This window comes from Gymnoscopelus braueri (assembly GCF_963280865.1).
Source record: "Gymnoscopelus braueri genome assembly, chromosome: 22".
NCBI lineage: Eukaryota > Metazoa > Chordata > Actinopteri > Myctophiformes > Myctophidae > Gymnoscopelus > Gymnoscopelus braueri.
In genome coordinates this window covers 34,570,556-34,595,227 of record NC_137624.1, presented here as the reverse complement: position 1 = coordinate 34,595,227, position 24,672 = coordinate 34,570,556, and the positions used below count along the sequence as shown (strand labels likewise).

The 24,672-nt window shown below is 41.1% G+C and overlaps 1 protein-coding gene across 1 annotated transcript in view; it reads left to right on the top strand.

Moving 5' to 3' along the window:
• The window catches only part of LOC308078746 (disabled homolog 2-interacting protein-like), a 209,859-nt gene that overhangs the window by 170,351 nt on the left and 14,836 nt on the right, over positions 1–24,672 (top strand). Inside the window, exons 9-15 of the mRNA XM_080420079.1 lie at positions 4,894–5,038; positions 6,233–6,469; positions 8,124–8,325; positions 12,724–12,932; positions 17,203–17,482; positions 18,736–19,024; positions 21,528–21,901. Coding sequence (XP_080276205.1) covers positions 4,894–5,038; positions 6,233–6,469; positions 8,124–8,325; positions 12,724–12,932; positions 17,203–17,482; positions 18,736–19,024; positions 21,528–21,901 — 1,736 coding nt within the window. The remainder of the gene's footprint in view (positions 1–4,893; positions 5,039–6,232; positions 6,470–8,123; positions 8,326–12,723; positions 12,933–17,202; positions 17,483–18,735; positions 19,025–21,527; positions 21,902–24,672) is intronic.

The window sequence follows — 24,672 nt, the reverse complement described above, 5'->3', positions numbered from 1 at the left end:
GTGTGTGTGTGTGTGTGTGTGTGTGTGTGTGTGTGTGTGTGTGTGTGTGTGTGTGTGTGGCGGGGGGCTTTTTTTTTTCAATTAGTCATCTGATAACTGTTGTAACGTTTCCTGCCAGTCAAGGTCTCAGCATCACATGTTTGTGACCTACAGTATATAATACTGTTAAGACTCACATCGTCCATGCTGTGTCTGTGTGACCTCCTCCCCTTTGCTGTAGCTCCGGGACTCGATAATGTAAAGCAGTGGTTCTCAGCCAGTGGTCCGGGGACCACCCGTGGTCCTTGAGGGGGTTCCAGGTGATCCCCAGCTAAATGATGCTGGTAACCAAATGTACCCTTATTAGATCTTTAACTCTTGACAGCGTAAAATGAAACACGTCAATGGCAATGCCAAATGGCATTTGGTTTCATTTTATGCTCTCAAGAGTTAAATTATTGTTAAACATCTACATTACTTACAGTAATTAAATAATTGTCTAAATGAAGCAGGGTCCCCCCCCCCACACTGCAGATTAAACTTTTTTTTCATAGATTTCATAGATAGCTTCATAGACTCGTTTGACAGCACTATCATCATCAGTGTTGTGTAAAATTATGTTTTTTGGTTTGTTGACATGAATACGTCTAGGGGGTCCCGGACCACCTGTTGAAGACCCATGTCTATTATACTTTTTTCGCCAGCCTGCGCCGAAGTTAACACGGAGACGAGTTCCTTTTCGGCAACGCGCCTCCATGTTAAACACGCATGCGAGTGTCGGGAGCTACTGTAACGGGGGGAGGGGGGAGGGAGGGGGGGGTCACAGACGGGCTAATCCATGCCTGTAATTCTGTGCAACGTGCTGATTATTTCCTTGGAGAATATGAACAGAAGGGCTGAAATGAGGAGGCCAAAATACAATGAGCCCAGATTTAAGTTAAATTCACCATATCCAATCATTTTAAACAGAATGCTCAGACCGGCATCTGCAAGATGCGGCCCTCTATACAAGTATGTCATTAATGAGAGGATTTTGAAATGGAAATTGACTTATTTAATTTTCATTATAAGAATAACTTTGAAGTGTCTGGGGCCGCATGATGAATTAAAATCAAATCGAAATCGCAAAAAACACAAATCTGATATCTAGATCCGCACAAGGGTGTGATTTTCGGTTGTGTTGTTATGTTGTATGTCAGTAAACTACAGCAGAGATATGCATCAGAAGAGCTAGAACAATGGAGAGAAAAGGGCAAACGGATACTCCCCCTGAAAAAAATATTATACGTATGCAAAAAATATCAACAACAACACGACTAAACCTTTGTCCCAAAAACTCAGACAATGTCACAGAAAAAAACAAGTAGAAGTGCAAACTAGACTGATTCCAAAACAGGTCAACTACTGTAACTTCAGTTGTCCAGGCCAGTGGTTCTCAAACTTTTTCATGTCAAGGACCCCCAAAATGATATGTATTTGGCTGCCGCGGCTCATCTCAAAATATTTTGTTCCAGGGACCCCCAGAAGCAATGATTTGAGTTAAAAATGTTCGCTTTAAAATAATATATTTTATTCCCAAAGATTTGCACACATTTTCACGATTTTTCTAAAATAGCAGATCTACAAGCTCGTAGCGCGGCACTCGGTTGATTGCGGACCCCCCATCTGAAAAATATTTAGTGCCAGGGATTTTTCCAAAATAGCAATGAGCTTGTATATCTGCTATTCTTGAATAGCCAAAGTATAAAATATGGATAAAGTGGTTAAAATGATTTTGACGCTATATTAATTAATTTAGCTGGGGACCCCCCTGGTACCTCCCCCTGGGGGTCCCCAGACCCCACTTTGAGAACCAATGATTTAGTTAACGATTAATTGTCACACAAATGATTGCGGTTATGGATGAGTGTTTTTGGCATTGAACATTGGAATCTATTAATACAAATGTAATGTACAGTGGTAACGGCACTAATACCATCTGAGTGCCTCTGTGGTACCACAGAGACACCACCACTACTTGGTGGTGCCACATTTGACACCTTTTTTTTAGGTGTAGTGTGGCTGATCGGCCACAATGTGGCGCATGTGAGTCCATGAACCCTACAGTACATTATTAGCAACAGGGGAAGGGTGAATGCATTTCAAAGTGATTGTTATAAGGATAACACAAAAAAGTCCTGTGAGCTTGTTTCCATTGTGGTCCTACAGTGTATGTATTCAATTAATCTACTAGGAGCAGTAAACGTATATTTACAGAAAAACTGTGGGGGGTAAAAAAAAAAGGCAAGCTAGAAGACTTGAAAAGTGCTCTTTTATGGCGGTTTTGAAGGAGGGTAGGGAGTTGCACTTTTTGATGGCTGGTGGTGGTAGGGCATTCCACATGTTGGTGGCATAACAGCAGAATTAATTCATCCCCATGTTTGTGCCGAATCTGGGGGGAATGAGATCAAGTGGAGCTCCCTCTGGTGTTGATGCCCGTGGGCGTTTCTCACTCTTTTGAAGTAGTGTGACAGGTACATGGGCACATAGGTCCCTAGAGTATCTTGCAAACCAGGCCCATTGCAAGTTGCTGTACTCTGTCCTCTTCCCTGAGCCATCCCACCCTATAGCATAATGAGCTAGTGACTGACAATGACAGGTACCGGTACTAATAATAAATGATGTGCTATGGCCAAAATAGGCCATATACTTAACCCATACAATTCAGGAACACATCTACAAATGTCTTCTAAATCCTAATTTATTTTCTAAAAAACGTATTGTTGCTATAATATCAGTGGTTCTCAAAACTTTTTTCATGTCAAGGACCCCCAAAATGATATTTTGGTCGCGGACCCCCATCTCAAAATATTTTGTTCCAGGGACCCCCAGAAGCAAAGATTTGAGTTACAAATGTTAGCGTTAAAAATATATATATATTCAAAGATCATCATCAAAAAAAATCTATGATTTTTCCAAAAATAGCAGATCTACAAGCTCATAGCGCGGCACTCGGTGCCGTGCTATGAGCTTGTATATCTGCTTTTTTAAATAGTTTGAGTATAAAATGGTTATGAGTATAAATAATGGCTATAGCTAAAATCTAAAATTACATATATGTTCCCAGATTGAATGGGTTAATAATGTTATACTTTAAAAAATTGTGAAAATCTACAAGCTCACAACACGACACATTGCGTGCCCAAAATAAGCCTGGAAATAATGATGAAAAAATATGGCATTTCTGTTGATTTCACCCAGCTGTGTTTTATACAGATGAATGGAAACTTATTTCTAACGATTATGCAAAATAATATGTGATTAGCTCACATAATTGTGATTATGTAATCATGGTGTGACAGGACTAAACACAGCCATGGTTTCATCAACAGAATGTCTCCCATGCCTCCAGGCGCTGTCTTCCTCACTCCATCTGTACACTTCTAATATTGATGCTCGCTCTGTGTGTGTGTGTGTGTGTGTGTGTGTGTGTGTGTGTGTGTGTGTGTGTGTGTGTGTGTGTGTGTGTGTGTGTGTGTGTGTGTGTGTGTGTGTGTGTGTGTGTGTGTGTGTGTGTGTGTGTGTGTGTGTGTGTGTGTGTGTGTGTGTGTGTGTGTGTGTTTTTCTAATTATACAGGAGTGTGCCTCCTCATGCTTTTGTTGTGTGCTTGTCTAACTCTCAGGCTCATTTTGGTTCACAATCTGTTCAGGGCTGTTGAATAAATCCTGATTTATACTCGGCTGTGCAACAGTGTCGCATGAAAATAGCCGACCTATTATGCTCACAAATAGTGAACTTGTAGATCCATGACAATCATACAGAATAAAAACGTGGAATTTGCAACCACCTACCAGTACCTTCACCTATTAGGACTGGGTGATATAACTTTTGCCTCAATTACCGCTAATGAATTATTATTAAACAAGACAAAAGAGATAGCAGATCTACAAGCTGTGAGCTGTGAGCTTGTAGATCAGCTATTTTTCCTTTTTTTTACGTAGTAGTTAATCAGACAAAAATATCTAGTAGTATTTTTGGGTGTTCATTCATTTATAATTTGTTTATACAAGAAATACAAAAAAAATGCTCATGTTGCTTATGTAGGTTAATCGATTATTCAATTGACCTACATAAGCAAGGTTATTGGTTCTTAAAAACCAGCCCTACTATCTGTCATGGCTCCCTTTTTATTAGGGGTGTTGGAAAAAACGATTTTGAATCGAGAATCGTTTGTTTTGAAAAAATCGATAAAAATCGGAATCGTGACCCCAAGAATCGGAATCGAATCGTGAGATAGCAGACGATTCACAGCCCTACTTTTTATAGGCTGTTGAGTGTTAAGGTCAGACAATAATGATGGCTCACTCAAGGTTCAAGTGGGTTTTTTGTTTAGTTTGTCCCTACCTGGTCTGATCATCATTAAGCAAGCCTGGTTTTCTTTGGTAGTAGTATAGTATCTAGCCGCCTATACTGCCTTTCCTTAACTGTTGACCATGGGCTGTTTATTCTCTTTAATGAATGTACTGTGATACATATTGTCTCTGTCGAGTGGAAACCTCATATGTCCAAAACTGTTACTTTTCACGATTCCGTGACACGCTGTCAGGCTGCTATAGACATTACTTTGGTGGATGTTCTGGCTCTCTGTCAGCACACTTTAGCAACCAATAATCTTAGCTGATAGAAAATGGGTTGGTGTCCCAACAGGGACAGTCTGTCTGGGGAGGTGTTTTTTTGTTTGTTCTGTGGACGCTATAGTCCTCCATGGAAACAATGAGGATGATGCATGTTTTGTTGCGGTCATCTCTTATTAATGAGGAACAATAATGTAGACTGCCCCCTGGTGGCCTGCCATTAGGATTCCACTGCTACATCAAATCCAAAGAACTGTATCTTATCTGCCTCTCTCTCTCTCTCTCTCTCTCTTCTCTCAGGGGAGTTCATCAAGGCTCTGTATGAGTCAGATGAGAACTGCGAGGTGGATCCGTCCAAGTGTTCATCTAGTGACCTGCAGGAACACCAGGGCAACCTGAAGATGTGCTGTGAGCTGGCCTTCTGCAAGATCATCAACTCCTACTGGTAGGACAAATGATGAATTACACACAGCCCACTATGGTGACCCTGATAATCTGATGTTGGTTTAGCTCGGTGGTTCTCACAAACGTTTTAATTTCAAGGACCCCTATATAACTCTGAGAGATACTGTACAAACCTTTAACCCATTAATACCTGGGACGCATCTGTGTCACTTTTAGATTTCTTTAGGCTATTCAAAAATAGCAGATATACAAGCTCATAGCGCGGCACCGAGTGCCGCGCTACGAGCTTGTAGATCTGCTATTTTTGAAAAATCGTGAAATTTATTTTTAAAATATTTTTTTCCGAATTTTTTTTTAGGATTTTGAAAATGTTTAGAAGCGGCCTCAGGTCTTAATGGGTTAAGGGTCCATTTGGAATGCCCTCAATGAAGCTTGAGGGTCCATTCCTGGACCCCACTTTGAGAACCACTGGTTTAGCTGATTGTTTTGTTAAGTTAAAGCGATAGTTCAACCCCAAAATGACCTTTTCTATCGATTAGTCACCCCATGGAGACTTGAATTCATGGATATCTTTTTTGTTTTTGTCGCATTCCTAAGCCAATAATTTGATATACCTGCAGTGGTTCAACAAAGAGTCTCCTTTGTGTCTCCTACCGGAACCGCTGCCTACCGGTCCGCTGGTCATCAAATTATTGGCTTAGGAATGCGACAAAAACAATAAAAATATCCTTGAATTCAAGTCTCCATGAGGTGACAAATCGATAGAAAAAAAAGAAAACTTTTGGGTGAACTATCCCTTTTAACCCATTAACTGCCAGAGGTATTTTCATATTTTTTTTGCCAGTGCCAGAGTTTTTCATTGAAAAAAAAAATGTACTCAGGAGCCGAAATACAGAATTTTTAAGTTTTAAGTTAACAAGGAAGTGGATAGGAGTCTAGATCTTTGACTAATCATATCTCCTTGGTCTTTGGGTCAAATTGGAAAAAAAAAAATATTAAAAGAAATTGGCGATTGGCACGTGGCGGCTTTAAATAGGTTCGCGTAGATCTACGTGATTGGCAGTGAATCAGTTAATACTGCTTCCTGTGACCAGTGTGAAATATCTGGTGCACTGTGAGCTAATGGGGAGACTATTATTGTGAAGGGTGGCTCGGGAAGCGGCTGGTCCGTTAGTTGAAACTACTTAGTAAATGTACAGGTCAAACTCTTTCTCTCTCTCTTGTCTCTTGGCAGTGTGTTTCCACGGGAGCTCAAGGAGGTGTTTGCGTCGTGGCGACAGGAATGCAGCAATCGGGGGCGACCGGACATCAGCGAGCGCTTGATCAGCGCGTCGTTGTTCCTGCGCTTCCTCTGTCCGGCCATCATGTCGCCGTCGCTCTTCAACCTGATGCAGGAATACCCCGACGACCGCACCGCGCGCACACTCACGCTCATAGCCAAAGTCACACAGAACCTGGCAAACTTCACCAAGTGAGTTATGTTTGTGAACTGAATAACGAAGTGGCCAGTGGTGGAAAAAGTACTCACATATTTTTATTTAAGTAAATACACTCTGTTACAAGTAAAAAAGGCCTGTGTTCAAAATGTTACTTGAGTAAAAGTACAAAAGTATTGGCATCAAAATGTACTTGAAGTACCAAAAGTAAAAGTACTAAAATGTTTGAAAATAGCAGATCTGCAAGCTCACAACGTGTCGCGATGCGACGCGTTGTGAGCTTGTAGATCTGCTATTTTAAAATAGCCTTGGTATAAAATAGGGCTAAAGTGGTTGTATGTTTTGTATGTGGTTTAAATGTATGTTTTATAATATAATAATTTATATCTGCAAAGTAATTAGTAACTAGAGTTTTCAAATAATTGTAGTGGAGTAAAAGTACAATATTTGCCTCTGAGATGTAGTGGAGTAGAAGTACAAGTATTGAAAATTGGAAATACTCCAGTAAAGTAAAAGTACCTCAAAATTGTACTTAAGTACAGTACTTGAGTAAATGTACTTAGTTACTTTACATCACTTCAAATGGCTGTTGTTTGCATATAATTTAATTTGCAATGAATGAGGCGCCAGGGGTAAAGTTCCTGCCCACCACTGTAGAGACTGTATAGGGCTTCCCGCGGGGCATCCATAAGTGTGGAGGGAAGCCAGGGTGGAGAGAGAGTAATCACAGCACTAGCGACTCCTACAGGCTGATCAGGGCACCTGTTCAATGAGGTGTGGAACTGTGAGGAAATAGTGTGTATAAATACCTCCATATGTGTTCAGTAGCGGCCTATAGCTATGTTTCACCCGTTACAATTGAAACGGGCCTCGCCCTCAGGGGGTCCCCGACTGACATTATTTTTGCACAGAGATATGTGCAGAACCATTCCCACCAGCAGCTTTTTCGGAGCGCATTTGTCGCTAGCAGAAAGCAGCTAAATTGACTGTGAAACAAAAAAAAATGTCGTATTTAAAAATCACATCAACATTATTCACATAGCCTAACTGATTAACTGACTCCTCTCTAGCCCTCAGCTCAAAGCCTGTATCAACAGAGTACAGTAGGCTGTGTCATAGACGAGGAGGGGAAGTGGTGATGATTATTTTCCATTCTAAATGATAGAATATTGCTTTAGAGTCTGGCACTTTAAACGAGCCCCCAGACCGCCCCCTGTACTGTATGTGCTACGTCCTCCTGGTGAAACTCCTCACTGTCAGCTGAAAAGAAGCAGCATATTGGAGGAGACACGTGGTTGTCTGTGCTCTCCCTTGGACCAGCTGTAGGAGTCAGCTGCTATTTTTCAAACATTTTAGTACTTTTACTTTTGGTACTTAAAAATATATTTTGATGCCAATACTTTTGTACTTTTACTCAAGTAACATTTTGAACACAGGCCTTTTTTTTTACTTGTAACAGAGTATTTCTACATTGTGGTATTGCTACTTTTACTTAAGTAATATATCTGAGTACTTCTTCCACCACTGGTGACTAGAATACATCAACACAACTGGGAGAAAAAAAAACAATGAACTGAATTTGGACTAAATGTACCAAGTTCAACAGAAGGATGCACATAAATAATAAATTACGTATTTTCATTTATGTATCGACTTTTCCCCCCTATCCTCTTCTTCTCCCTCCTCCAGGTTTGGCAGTAAGGAGGAGTACATGTCCTTCATGAACCAGTTCCTGGAGCACGAGTGGACCAACATGCAGCACTTCCTGCTGGAGATCTCCAACCCGGAGACCATCTCCAACACGGCGGGCTTCGAGGGCTACATCGACCTGGGCAGAGAGCTGTCCACCCTGCACTCGCTGCTGGCCGAGGTGCTCTCCCAGATGGACCAGGTGCTGGAAACACAACGTGTTGTTTGTACATTCAACCAGTAGTTCTACAAACTTTTTTTTGTGTCAAGGACGCCCACGTTCATAAAAATATATATTTGGAGGTATATTAGGTCTATTGACGTTGCTTAAATAAAGTTGTCCTTATTGTGCAAGTGTAGACGAAGTGCGTACTTATTTATATCAATTACACACCCCATGAAGCCTTGATTAAATGGAGATCTTTTTGTTTTTGTCTCATTCCTGAGCCAATAATTTGATGACTGGCGGAGTCTCCGGTAGAAGACTCAATGGAGACTCTGCAAGTCTCCTACCAGTTTTTTCCGGTCATCAAATTATTGGCTTAGGGATGCGACAAAAAACTAAAAGATCTCCATGAATTCAAGGCTTCATGGGTTGTGTAAGTTAGTTATCCGCAGAATAATCGCTAAGAATATAATCAATAGTTGTAGCCCTACATTAAACAATTAGGCTTATCACTCAACTTGTATTGAGTGATATATACCATTAGCTTGTTAATGGAGCATGGCGGTGTAGTTCCGGCAGGCACGGAAGTCCAGCCGCGCAGACCTACGCTCTCTCATACACCCAATACGACCACACAATCCTAATGGTTCGATCTACACGCTCTGTTTATGCAGACCGATCGACATTCACTCTTACATGCTCGACATCTCTCTCGCACTGCTACCACAAATGACAACTCTTCAGTGATCAAAGTCCTCCCACATAACCCCCGCTGCGATGCGAGTGTGTGTGTGGTCTAGCCAACGCCAATTTGTGGATTCCTGAATCGCTGTCTCCTAGTCTAGCATCAGGGTCTTGAGCTCTGCAGCGTGGAGTGCCTGTTTCCCTTCCTCCCGGCTGTGCCTTAGGCTTGGCTCTCTCACGGTGTCAGTTTGCTCGCTACCAGTGGTGTAAAGTAACTTAAGTACATTTACTCAAGTACTGTACTTAAGTACAATTTTGAGGTATTTTTTTAGGAGTATTTCCAATTTTCAGCCTTAGGTTGGCTCTCACGGTGTCAGTTTGCTCGCTACCAGCTCAAGGTGCCTGACACACAGTGTTGATTTTGACAGCAAATTTTTATTTAGTTTTAGTCATAGTCTTTTGAATAAAATTCCATTTAGTTTTAGTCATATTTTAGTCATCTGAAATGTTTTGGTTTTTGTCTAGTTTTAGTCGACTAAATATCATAAGATTATAGTCGACTAAATCCACAGTTGATTTAGTCGACTAAAGTGTATTTTGGCGGTGCCTTGATGGCGTCGTAACGGCTGATTTTACACTTGGTTGCATGCTGAAAATAGCCGATCTACCAGCTCACAACGTGTCGCAGCGCGACGCATTGTGAGCTTGTAGATCGGCTATTTTCAGAGCACCCGAGCGCAACAAAACATAAAATGACTTGTCTTTTAGTTCTACTGAATCTCTTCTCCACTAGTCCCTCACTAACATTTTATTTGTTGACGAAATTGTCAACATATTTAGCCTTCATTTTAGTCATCGTAGCTTAGTTTTTATTTCGTTTTGGTCAGTGAAAAAAGGCAGTCGACCAACATTTTTCGTCATAGTTTTAGTCGACGAAATCAACACAGCTGCTGACACAGTGCCCGGCCATCCTCGTCCTTCTCTCTCTGACCATGTCTGTGACCCGTGGGATGTGAGGCCCCCGTAGAGAGGGTCCTCCTCACATCCCCAGCCTCCTCCTCCTCCTCTGGTATAGCATTTAGATTTTCCCTGTGTCAGCATGTCGTTCATGCAGGTTCATATACTGTATCGTGCCGTGTTCTTTTAATTTCCTGGCTATATCTTTAGGCTCTGCTTCAGGGGATTTTGTGATCTCAGACTCTGTGTCATGCTGGCACAGATTTTTTCAGTGCTAGAGCCACACCACCAAACACAATGTGATATCATTGCAATAAAATGGTTCCCGTCCAGAGCCTTCTATTGGAGAGTTACGTCAATTGAGGGGGCAGAAACGGCGCCGGTCACGTGGTTCACGTAAACTCGAAATAGTGACAAACGCTCATAGACTCCAGTGCATTCCGTAAACTTCCAGGTTCAGGCCTTTGTCACTATTCGCCAATAGAAGGCTATGTAGAAGACCTGGCCCGATGAAGTGAACGGAGGTGACGCAACTCTCCTTATATGGCTCTGGTTCCGTCTTGACGAGAGAGTCTGAAATGTTAGAAATAACCATCGTATGAGTTTCAAACAAAAGCGTTGTGTCCATGAACTTCTCATGAACTTCTCATTCCAAAGACAAAGTTACAGCATGTGTGTGTGTGTGGTTGCAATGGTCTTACAGCAGCACTAGATACAGTATGACAAGATCAGCAATGTATATACATCTATATAATTCTTCTTTTTCTTCTGAGACCGATGGTCTTATTCCATCCCGGGCAGCATCCCTAAAGGATACATTAGCGGGCGCAGGAAGTCTGAAGTCTATTCTCCAATGCATCATCACTAGCCACGGGGTATTAATCGTGCGCAGACTACATTAGTATATTTACCCCATGCAGCAATCAATAATGCATTATTGCATAATGCATCAAAATGCACCAAGAGAAGAGGAGCCACTTGGGGGGGGGTCTTTGATACAGTGCAGGGCTTATTAATGGCTTTACATGGACACTTAACCCATTAAGACCGGGAACGCATCTGTGTCATTTTTAGATTTATTGGCTATTCAAAAATAGCAGATCTTCAAGCTCATAGCGCGGCACCGAGTGCCGCGCTATGAGCTTGTAGATCTGCTATTTTTTGAAAAAGCATGAAAATTTTGCAAATCTTTGAATATATATAATATAGTTTTTTCAAGCAAACATTTACTCAAATATTTACTTAAAATTAAATATACTGAAAAAATAAATCAAAATGTTTTCTAAAAAACGCTATGTACGTTGCTACATCAGTGGTGCTCAAATGTCACGGACCTCCCAAAATTATATGTATTTGGCCGCGGACCCCCCTCTCAAAATATTTTGTTCCAGGGACCCCCAGAAGCAAAGATTTGAGTGACAAATGTCCGCTTTAAGACATATATATTCAAAGATTTGCACACATTTTTACGACTGAAAAAAAAAAGAAGCAGATCTACAAGCTCGTACAGTAGCTTGTATATCTGCTCTTTTTTTAATAGCCAAAATAAATCACACGGATGCGTTCCCGGTCTTAAGGGGTTAACGTTAGCTGCAGTGGCAGAGGGGAGGCTGGGAGCAATTAGACATGTGACACATGCCATGGTCAGTCTGTCATGTTACATTGTTAAATACTGTACAAACACCACTCATTAAAATGTGTTAATCACCCCGAGACCTCTTACTGTACATTGTTAATGAGGGGGGGGCCGGGAAAAGTAAATGAACATCCCCATGGGTCGGACAAAGAGATGTGAATAGAAAGTTCAATGGATGCTTTTCAACTTTTACAGAAGAACATTGCATGTACAGTATGTATTAATGTAATGAAATCAAGTGCCCTCAATGCAATCTTTGACTTGATTCTAACTAGTTCATCGGACTAATGAAATCGTTTTTTAAAATGCGAGATTCTTTATGATATTTTTTTAGTCACACTGTTGTATGACAAGTATAAAATAGGGCTTAATCACACTAATCGATTTAGTCAATTAAAAATATCTATTGGAATGTTTTTGTTGATTCGTTGATATAACATTTTCTTTTTTTAATCTTGTATTCTCGAGTTTGTAGATCGGCTATTTTCAAATAGCCAACGCATATAGGGTTTATAGACCCTCCAGAAAAACACGGGCAAAAATCCTTGATTATGCGGGCTAAAACTCTTTGATTATGCGGGCTAAAACTCTTGATTATGCGGGCTAAAACTCTTGATTATGCGGGCTAAAACTCTTGATTATGCGGGCTAAAATCCTTGATTTTGCGATGAAATATGTTTTTTTTTTTTGCAATTTTATGTCGGGAAATTGCGGGAAGTTGTGAAATATGCGGAAAGTTCTGAAATATGCGGCAATATGCGAAATATGCGATATGCGAAAAGTTTTGAAAAATGCGAAATATGTGAAAAGTTGCGAAAAATTTGAAATGTGAAAAGTTGCGAAATATGCGGAAATATGCGATGCGATGCGCATATTATGCGATGCGATGCAGCCTTTTTGAAAAAACGTTACCCCCGCATAATTATGCGCCATTTTGCTGATTATGCGGTAAATTCTGCGATCGCATAATCGCATTTTTCTGGAGGGTCTAAGTTTAGAGTGCTCATGTGCTCAGTCGCTTCTTTTGGGCTTTGTTTTCATATACCTGGTTGCTTATTTCTCTCGCAGAATCTGGCAAAAAAACACTGGTTGCAGCCCCTAATTCAAAAACTCATATTCTAATCTTCATTTCTGTCACCCCCCCGTCCCCCACACAGAGCGCGGCCTCCAAGCTGGGTCCTCTGCCCAGGATCCTCCGGGAGGTGAACACGGCCCTGTCCAACCCGTCCAGCGTCCTGATGACACAGGGACAGTCCTCCTCGTCCTCGGAGCACATGGGCTCCTCCTCCTCCCCTCCTGCCGCCGCCGCCGGCTGCAGCATCTCCACCGGCCTCCAGAAGATGGTCATCGACAACGAGCTTTCTGGGTAAGAGGACGTAGCAGAGAGCTCATGTTGTTGACGTCAATATAGGCTCTATGCACAGCAGATCAGAATAGCAGATCTATACAAGCTCTACGAGCTCTATTTTTTTTGGCAAAAGAGATTTGTTTTAGACCGGAAAACAGCGGTCCAAGTACAGAGCCAACTCGGGTCCAGTTTACCAAGTCTAGAACGTTTAACCTGTTTACGTTTAACCTGTCTAAGAGTTTTTCAGAAAACTCTTGTTTTCAAAAATAGGAGATATACAACCTCACATACAAGACATTTGTGGCGCACAGAGAACTTGTACATCTGCTATTTTTCAACATTTTTGAAAACATTTTGGGATTTTTTTCCTCTTCTCTTCTCTTCTGGGGGCCCCTGGCACGAAACCTTTTCAGATGGGGTGTTCGCGGCCAAATCCATATCAATGTGGGGGTCCTTGACAGCACTGGTTTAAGCAAAGTGGTTAAAGGGACATTTCACCCATTTATTTTTTCACCTAAATCCCTTTAGTTATGTGTGAGGAGTCATCTGACGCCTCACACAGGGGGGTCTAATGACAGCATGGTTTCCCTGTGGATCTCTTTTTTTTTTTGCCAATTATTTTTTACCCCCTGTTGTTTTTCTCCAAATGTAGTGTTTAGGCCAATTAATCCTCCACTCACATTTCAGCCATTGCTGCTGAATCCTACTGGCTCACCTGCCAGTGAGGATCCCCCACCGTGAGGACGTAGCACCTCCGTCCTACTCCTGCCGTTCAACACCCCCCGCTGACAGGCGTACGTCAGCGGGGGGTATTAAAGGACCACGTCACCCATTTTTTACATATTTTCATATAATAGGTCCCCACTGATGCTCGTTATAATAAGGTACCATTTTTGTCTACTCTCTGTTTCATAGGAGGGTTGTGGACACTTGTGACATCATTGATGGGGAATAGAAATCGTGGGCTTTCTATTTCTGGAAAGTTAACATGCTATAATGGAAGCCATTGTTCTTGCATTAATACAAAATAATATATAAATATTCTTTTTTTAAATGACCAAACCTGCCTACCGATGATGTCACTGGTAGGCGGTTTTCTGAACTGTCCACAGCCCTCCTCTGAGACGGAGTGAGTAGACAAAAATGGAACCATGTTAATGATGAGCATTATGCTGCGTTCACACTGGCAGATACAAATATACAGGCTGCCATTATTTTTCAATGGAAGCCAGCGAAATGAAGACGCAAAGATACGTCCGACGTTTGTAGCTGCTACAAAAGCTACAAAGCTACAAAAGCGTTGAGCTGGTTTCAACTTCAGCTACAAAGCTACAAATGTGCTGTGTAGCTTTGTGTCTTTTGTCTCTTCCAGTGTGAACGCAGCATTAGTGAGCACCAATTGTATGAAGATAGGTTGAAAAAGGGGCGAAGTGGTCCTTTAACAAGAGTTTGTGACTAAACAGTAACAACGTTGGATCAACGGGTTATTTTGAAAAGCCATTTTAAACATACAAGGTTTCCCATCAGACAGTGATGATTTGCCAGATGAGGCCAGTCAGTGCAAGATAACCAAGATAAGAGCAGTGAGGGAGAGTTGGACAGAAGACAAAAGGATATCGTTGCTGTCGGGCAGAAACCTCTTATCTCCACATTCTGTCTTTGTGTGTTTTTTTTTGGGTAAATTAACGCCCCTACTTGATCATACTACAGCGTCAACACAAAAACATCACAAGCTCTTGAAATGCGGTGCGACGCGTTTTGCTCTTTTAGATCTGCTACTTTTTAATTTGAATCCTGAAAAGTAACGTTGCATCGCGACGCAATGTGTGCTTGTAGATCGGCTGAAGTGGTTACTGCATGTTTTGTAATAATAATCAAAATCTACAAAGTGTAACTAGTAACTAAAGCTGTCAAATAATTGTAGCGGAGTAAAAGTACAACATTTGCCTCTGAGATGTAATGGAGTAGAAGTAAAAAGTACTGAAAATTGGAAATACTCCAGTAAAGTCAAAATACCTCAAAACTGTACTTAAGACCTGGAACTGTGTCATTTTTAGATTTGAGCTAAAAAGCATTATTTTACACTTTGGGCTATTCAAAAATAGCAGATCTACAAGCTCATAGCGCGGCACCGAGTGCCGCGCTACGAGCTTTTAGATCGGCTATTTTTGAAAAATCTTGAAAATGTGTGCAAATCTTTGAATATATATATTTTTAAAGCGAACATTTTTAACTCAAATCTTTGCTTCTGGGGGGTCCCTGGAACAAGATATTTTGATGGGGGTCCGCGGGCAAATACATATAATTTTGGGGGTCCTTGACATGAAAAAGATTGAGCACCACTGATATAGAAACACACGTTTTTCAGAATACTGTTGAGATTTAGGAGACATGTAGAATCGGCTTCAGGTCTCAATGGGTTAAGTACAGTACTTGAGTAAATGCACTTAGTTACTTTACACCACTGGTTTTGGACATATGAGGTTTCCACCCGACAGAGACAATAAAAAAAAAGAGGCAGAAGAGAGAGAGAGAGAGAGAGATAGAAGGACAGAGAAAGGAGGAGGAGGAGACGGGTGTGATGTGACTGATAGAGATTATTAGAAGATAAATCATATCTGTCAAGGTAATCATCTCCAGGCAATAAAGGCCTGTGTCTGGCAGGGTAGCCGGTAGAGAGAGAGAGCGAAGAGGGGAGGTGAGAGGATGAAGGATGAAAGTGATTGAGCATAGATGAAGGTACATAAACGCCCCAGTCTCAAACCCAAATAGAATCCAGACGTCCAGGCTCCCCGTGTGAATATTGCATGGCCTCTGCAGTGCAGTTACACTGGAGTGATGGTAACGTTTCATAAAAATACATCAGTATCTATATTATATAGAGAGGAAAGCTATATTGCTGCTATTCATTTCACTTCCACACATGCAGTGGGATGGATCCATCACTTCATTCATTCACCGTAGAGCCAGATAGACCGATGCCATGGTTTTGGGTCCCATCACGATTTTGGAGAGTTCTTGGCCACTGATGTTTTGACTGATATTGTGTGTAAAAAAAAAAAAAGGTGCAAAATCTTGAAATCAATTTGAAAAGCTTGGATATGATTCAAGTTTCTATTTGAGAACATTTAACTTTTAAACAAAATACATGAATAAACCTGAACACTAATAACCTTTTGATAGATAAAAACAAACAAACACTTTTATTATTCATCACTTTAATTATTCATCATTCATCATGATTTGTGTGCATGGGGATCTCATTTTAAACAAGCTTAGTGCTTTATGAGTCTTCCAGTTTAGTAGACCTTTTATTGTGAATTTGTACTTACATGTACTGTTGTTCTCGTGTCTTACTAAATAAAGTACATCAATCAATCAATATTATTATTCAACTATTTAAGCCCTATTCAGAAATTTCAGAAATAAATCAATGTAAACTTTTGAAGCACATCTGCAATTTTTTGGACATTTTTTTAAAGATCTTGAAAGTGTGAGAACAACTGATTTATGGCACGGTCACACCACACTTTTATTTTACCTATGGGGTGGAATCTGCCAATGCTTTTTCAATGAGAATCGCGTGGTTTGACGCACACGTTTGTCGCGCACACCTTCCGTTTATTTGAAGCAGATAAATGCTCGAGACAGATGCATGCTTTTCGCCCTCTGTCCAATCGTGTGAGTCGAAGGTGGCTACGGGGGAGGGTCCTGAAAGTGAGTGACAGGTAGGGTCACTGGTTATTGGGACAGAATGCGCTGCAAGCTACTCCGTTTTTTTTAGAATACGCTGGCTGCAAAAAACTGTCCGAGTTTATCAGCGGGCAACCATATTTTGGTGTGACCGTGCCCTTAGAAGGCATTTGTAGAATCAGCCTCAGGTCTTAACTCATTCCCTGCCTAGAACGACTAAAACGACTTTTGTCCCATAAGCCATGCCTGCCTAGAACGACTAAAACGACTTAATTTTTTCAAAAAAAATATTTTTTTTGTTTTCTTTTTTTCTATTCTTTTTTTTTATTTGACCCAAAGACCAAGGAGATATGATTTTTCTCGAAGATTTAGACTCCCATCCACTTCCTTGTTAACTTAAAACTTAAAATGTTTGTATCTCGGCTCCTGAGTACTTTTTTTTCAATGACAAATCTCTGGCAATGTTTCAAACGCGGCCAGAAATAATTCTGGCAGTGAATGAGTTTTTAATGTGGCTAATTCACTGTGACTCTGTCTGTCCGTTGGTTGAAGAAGTTGATCTTCATTTCCTGGCCCTGGTTTGTTTGCTCTTCAGGTTGGTGGACTTCACCAGGTTACCCTCCCCGACCCCGGAGAACAAGGACCTGTTCTTTGTGACCCGGAGCTCGGGGGTCCAGCCCTCGCCGGCGCGGAGCTCCAGCTACTCCGAGACCAACGAGCCCGACGTGGGCATGGCCAACGGCAGCAAGAGCCTGTCCATGGTGGACCTCCAGGACCCCCGCAGCCTGGACAGCTGCCCGGGCGGTCCCAGCCCCTCGGACGGCCTCCTGGGAGACGTGGTCTCCGTCGGGGTGTGGTCGGCCAGGACCCCACAGGTAACGGCGGTTGACCAGACTTAACGCAAAAATAAAGTCTCACGACTGAAAATGTTTGTATGGCTATTCAAAAATAGCAGATATACAAGCTCATAGCGCGGCACCGAGTGCCGCGCTATGAACTTGTAGATCTGCTATTTTTTTTAAATCATGAACATATTTGCAAATTTCTGAATATATATATATATTTTTGAAGCAAACATTTTTAACCAAAATATTTGCTTCTGGGATTCTACAAATGTCTTCTAAATCCTAACAGTTTTTTAGTTTTTTATCTTATATTGCTATAATATCAGTGGTTCCCAAACTTTTTCCATGTCAAGGACCACCTAAAATTATATGTATTTGTCCGCGGAGACCCCCATCTCAAAATATTTTGTTCCAGCGACCCCCAGAAGCAAAGATGTCGGCTAGAAATGTATATATCATTTATTCAAAGATTTGCACAAATTGTCATGATTTTTCAAAAGAAAATTGCAGATCTACAAGCTCGTAGCGCGGCCCTCGGTGCTGCGCTATGAGCTTGTATATCTGCTATTTTTGTATAGCCAAAGAAATCTTAAAATGACACAGATTTGTGAACAATTAACACAATATGTAAAAAGGCGATGTGTTGGTCGTAGGTTTAAAATCGGGGAAAGCATCTCTTGTCATTTTAGCCATTTTGTCATTTCGATTTTAGCGTTGGGCTATTCAAAAATAGCAGATGCAAAAGCACTGCGAGCTTGTACATCTGCTATTTTTTCAAAGTGTGAAGCTACTGATTTTAGAAGGCATTTGTAGAATTGGGCTCATGTCTTATAATGGGTTTTTAACCCATTGAGACCTGGAACGCATCTGTTTCACTTTTTGATTTGAGCTAAAAAGCATTATTTTACACTTTGGCTATTTAAAAATAGCAGATATACAAGCTCATAGCGCGGCACCGAGTGCCGCGCTATGAGCTTGTATATCTGCTATTTATGAAAAATCATGAAAATGTGTGCAAATCTTTGAATATATATATATTCTTTTAAAGCGAACATTTTAACTCAAATCTTTTCTTCTGTGGGTCCCTGGAACAAAATATTTTGAGATGGGGGTCCGCGGTCAAATACATATCATTTTGAGGGTCCTTGACATGAAAAAGTTTGAGAACCACCGATATAGAAACATGCGTTTTTTTTCAGAATACTGTTAGGATTTAGGAGACATTTGTAGAATCGGCCTCAGGTCTTAATGGGTTAAATAATGGTCACTCTACCCCCCCACAGGGCAATCTCCCAGGAGGACCCACGCTGAGGAGGGGCGGGCCCTCCACCACCCCGGGCATAGAGAGCAGCGTCATCGGCACCCCGGGGGTGCGGCCGGCCCAGCTCCTGGCGCCGCTGTCCTTCCAGAACCCCGTCTACCAGATGGCCGCCGGCCTGCCCGTGTCCCCGCGCGGCATGGCCGACTCCGGCTCCGAGTGCCACAGCTCGGTCAGTTCCCATAGCAACAACGAGGACGGCGGCGGGCCGGCGGGAGGGAAGCACGCCTTCCTCAACCACGGCGGAGGAGGAGGTAAAGGGATGGAACCGTTGACCGCTGTGTCCGTTGTTGCTGTCAGGGTGGAAACCTCGTATACGTCCAAAACATCTTTATTTTAACCCATTAATACCTGGAACGCATCTGTGTCACTTTAAGATTTATTTGGCTATTCAAAAATAGCAGATATACAAGCTCATAGCGCGGCACCGAGTGCCGCGCTACGAGCTTGTAGATCTGCTATTTTTGAAAAATCGTGAAAAAATATTTTTTATATTTTTTTCAAAAAACATTTTTTATATTTTTTTCAAAAAACATTTTTTATATTTTTTTCAAAAAACATTTTTTATATTTTTTTCAAAAAACATTTTTTATATTTTTTAAAAAAAACATTTTTTGTATTTTTTTCAAAAAACATTTTTTATATTTTTTTCAAAAAACATTTTTTATATTTTTTTCAAAAAACATTTTTTATATTTTTTTCAAAAAACTGTTAGGATTTAGATTTGTTTTAAGAATTGCCTCAGGTCTTAATGGGTTAAAAACATTTTTCAAATGGTGAAATAGCCGAGTTGAGTTTTTTTTTTACCCGATGGCAACGATTTAAAACCTCACAATTAATTAAACGTAGAGGCTCAGTATAACAGGGGCGGCAGTGGCTCAGGGGTAGAGTGGCCGGATGGGAACCGCGAGGTTCCCAGTTCGATACCGGGCTCCCCCAGAGTTGGCGTCGGAAGTGTCCTTGAGCAAGACGCTGAACCCTTAAAGGGGAAATCCACCCATTTTCAATATTTAACTATGTCATTAATATAGCATAAAGGAGTTGTGTGGAAATAAGAAAAAAATTAAAAAAAAATTAACATTGCAAAAAAATTTAACATTGCAAAAAAATTAACATTGCAAATTACACTGTGATGACTCATCATGGTGTAATTTGCAATGTTAATTTTTTTGCAATGTTAAATTTTTTTGCAATGTTAATTTTTTTTTAAATTTTTTCTTATTTCCACACAACTCCTTTATGCTATATTAATGACATAGTTAAATATTGAAAATGGGTGGATTTCCCCTTTAATAGCTCCCGATGAGCAGGTGTGGTGCCTTGCATGGTTTCCTCCGCCATCGGTGTATGAATCTGTGTGTGAATTGGTGAATGTAATGCACAATCTATGTAAAGTGCCTTGGATAAAAGCGCTATATAAATGCACCATTTACCATTTCTAACCAAGTGTTTACAAAATAATAATAATAATCTTTACTCTGGTTGAAAAGAAATGTAGATGTGAAAATATTATTTTGTAATACAGTTAACACATTAACTGCCAAAGACGTTTATAAACGTCTTTGGGGATTTAGCTATTGCCTGCCAAAGACGTTTAAAAACGTCCTGAAAAAAAAAAAGATTTTCTAATTATTTATAATTGACACTCTTTCGATATTCCAAACGAATAAGGAGATAACAATTTCCAAAGATTTGCTGCTCCATCCACTTCAATGTTAAAATTGAAACGGACAAACAATTCAAAATGTTTTTTGGTTTGAAACTACTGGTTTTGAGCTATTTTCAAACATCAAACAACACATGACAACAAGGTCAAATTGACCTCGTTGACATTTGTGAAACCACACCTGAATCTCATCTGTGATTAGAAATTTTCTGGGGATCAATCATACTGGAGAAAAATATTCTGTGGCTATGCGAAAAGGTACCAAAATCGTTCAAAACCCTGGCAGGCTACAGACTATTCTGAAAAAACTCTGGCAGTCAATGTGTTAAGGAGCAGTTAAGGTGCATTATTCAGCTAGTGTATTATTTATCATTTAAAAGTCAGAAGCCAACAAAATAATAATAAAACCTCTAATTTACCATTTTGATTGATTTAAAACATTCATAGTGTTGCGTAATAAATGTACTCGTAATAACCGTGACGATCGTGAAGCCGCGATTATTTCTCAGACTATACAATCACACCGTCAATATCTAACAGTGGTGGAAAAAGTACTCAAATTCTTTACTTAAGTAAAAGTATCAATACTGCAATATAAAAATACTCTGTTACAAGTAAAAGTCCAGAATTAAAAATGTACTTGAGTAAAAGTACAAAAGTATTGGCATCAAAATGTACTTAAAGTACCAAAAGTAAAAGTACTAAATATTTGAAAATAGCAGATCTACAAGCTCACAACGCGTCGCGATGCGACGCGTTGTGAGCTTGTAGATCTGCTATTTTCAAATAGCCTAGGTCTAAAATAGGGCTAAAGTGGTTAATGTATGTTTCATTATATCATAGTTTATATCTGAAAAGTAACTAGTAACTAAAGTTTTCAAATAATTGTAGTGGAGTAAAAGTAGAATATTTGCCTCTGAGATGTAGTGGAGTAGAAGTAAAAGTATTGGAAATTGGAAATACTCAAGTAAAGTACAAATACCTCAAAATTGTACTTAAGTACAGTACTTAAGTAGATGTACTTAGTTACTTTCCACCACTGTTTACACCCCTAGGTGGAGGAGGAGGAGGAGGAGGAGGGGGAGGAGCAGGGGGGAGCAGCGGGGACGAGTACTCCCGGCGTTCGGGCGAGTTCACCCGCCGGCAGCTGTCGCTCACGGACGCCCAGCAGCAGCAGCAGCAGCAGCAGCAGCCCTCCATGCCCAGGCAGAACAGCGCCAGCGCCGGCCCCCAGCGCAGGATAGACCAGCCGCCGCCCCAGCAGAGCGTCACCCGGGGCCGCACGCCCCCCAACCTGCTCCCCAGCGGCGGCTTGCCCTACAACCCCCGGCCCCCGTCCGGCAGCATGATGACGTCGTCCTCCCCCGACTGGCCCGGCGGTACCACCGGGGCCAGGCTACGGCAGCAGTCGTCCTCCTCCAAGGGAGACAGTCCAGAGACCAAGCAGCGGGCTCAGCACAAGCAGGTAAACCGTATATATAATCGCAGTGGGTTTTCAACCCTTTTCATATTAACCCATTAAGACCTGAGGCGATTCTTTAAAAAAAATCTAAATCCTAACAGTTTTTTGAAATAAAATATAAAAAATATTTTTTCACGATTTTTCAAAAATAGCAGATCTACAAGCTCGTAGCGCGGCACTCGGTGCCGCGCTATGAGCTTGTATATCTGCTATTTTTGAATAGCCAAAGGCATCTAAAGTGACACAGAAGCGTTCCAGGTATCAATGGGTTAAAGGGTCCATTATTTATTCGGCATTTGAGCCACGGAACCGACGTTTGATGAGATTTAAGCCTCTCAGACCTCCAAAGACTTGAAGAATGTTTTGTTATCGTTGGATGCGATTTTGTCTACAATTCCATGCTGTATTGATGTCGGTACCATTTAGGAGAGATGACAGGCAAACGTTGATCAAAATAACAATTCTTCCACATTCTCTAATTGTGTATTCTCGTAAATTAAGTAATGCAGATGTTTAACAATAATTTAACTCTTGCTCTCAAGAGTTATAGATCTATAAGGGTCAATTTTGTTACCAACTCTCCATCATTTAGCTGGGGACCACCTGGAACCTCCTCAAGGACCACTGGTGGTCCTCGGACCACTGGTTGAGAACCACTGCCGTATTGGGAATGAAGCTACACACATGCAGTCCGACACCACTAGTGTTTTTTTGAGTGATTGAGTTGAGAGCGCTACACGTGCTCTCAACACGAGCGAGACACAGATCAGCTAACACAGATAAGCTGTCAGAGAACCTTCCCTAAAACATCCGGGACAACAAACGCTCCACATCGTCCCAGACTCTTCTCACTGCTGGCTCCCAAACTGTGGAACGAAACTCCCCATTGCAGTTAGAACTGCAGGCTCGCTCCCAATCTTCCGCCGTAATCTGAAGACTCACCTATTCAGACTCCACTTTAGCCCGTAGCACTTGCCCTATAGCCTTGACGACCTTGCAAGCTTATGCAAAGGTTAAAATGTTATTTGGATAGCATGCCATGTAGACAGATGCCAGGTTAATTTGTTGACCTGGCATCCTATAGTTTGTATAGTTTCATTGTACATATTATTTGTTTTTTCGATACTGTTTAGATTGATGATTCTTGGTTTACCTATGATCCTAGTTTACTTTTTCTATGCATTTGATGTATTACCTCGTAAAGTCGCCATTATACTCGCGTTTACCTTGCTTACTGTAAATCGCTCTGAATTAAGAGCGTCTGCTAAATGCCTGAATTGTAATTGTAAATTGTACACCTCTGCTCAATGACTGTGGACATGTCAATCCAACCCTCTGCGTTGGAAAGTTTGACATTGATGAGCAGCGCTTCTCCCCAAAAGTTGAACTGTTTTCAGCTTAAAGCTCTGCACAAAAAAAAACAAAACGCTGGATGCAGAGAACGCTGAGACGCGATCCTTGGCGCTGGGAAGTGGAGCACGCCAGCACGCCTTTAACCATAGAAATGCAGTGTCATGCACTGCCAGTGCACTGCCACTGTCATGCACTGCCAGAAAAGGCAAGCACTGGCAGCAACAAAAAAAAAGGCTTTCTAGAAAAAAAACTTTTTTTTTGTGGACAAGGCCCCTAAAGCCTGATTTGTACTTTGTAGTGTACTTGTCATCAGCTTTATTTCATGGCAGGGTCTCTAGGACAGAGTCATTTGAAATGGTGCCCATGGCCCTAATGAAAGTTAATGTGAAGGTTTGTGACATGAACAAGTTTGAACACCCCTGCAGTAACGTACAGTCACGGAACAAATACTCTTAATCTAGATGTGCATAATCACTCCAGCTTGATACAGTAGCTGCTAAGAGTGAGTCAATTAAGGCGATAAAAGAAATCATAGAGATCATAACATCCGTGATGGGAGGGGCAGTATGGGAGGTGTGTGTGCCTCCTCTCTCTGCACAGTGTAAAGGCTCTGATGAATTGCAGTCATTGTGTGTATAATAACTATAATACAGTGTGCTTGGAGGCAGCTCATTGCCTCTCCTCTGGTTAATAGGTGCACACAGTGGCAATGGTGTAGGCGCAATTATCTCCTCGTTAACCACTTAAGTAAATAATTAGTCATGTGACGAATTAGCGAAAACAGCCAACCTACAAGCTCACAACGTGTCGCAGTGCGATGTGTTGTGAGCTGGTAGATTTAGCAATTTTAGCTAATTCTGAAAATTTGAGAAAACCCTGGTTTGCCTATGAAATGCCTAACATAAAATTAGGAAAATATAAAATTTGCCTAATTTAGAACGCCAGGTAACAAGTTGTTAACTAGCAAAAGCATCAGTTATATGTGTGAATACACACAAAGACAGACACACATTAAACACAGCACAGTTCTACAGTTCATTGCAGAGTATGTGTTGTTACACACGTACGTTGTGTGTGCATGGGTGTGTATTTTAGTCTTGGTGTTGTCACAGTATATACGTATTTTATTGTCCGGACTCCGAAGGTCAGAACAGCAGGTTGTAATTACAATTCCTCGCCGGCGTTTACCCTTGACGACTGTTATTTCTAAGGTAACAGGAAGGACGCCTGCATTACTGTCTGTCGTGTTTCACTCTCTTCTCCTTCAGCTGATGGCCAGTAGATTGATTGATTGATTGTTTTAATGGCTGTAGGAATAGCTAATGTCAAGCAGGAAGAATTGATGACAGAGATAGTCTTAGAGGGATAGAATACATTTTACATCAAACAACTGGAACTTGTAAACGTCTGATTTATACATT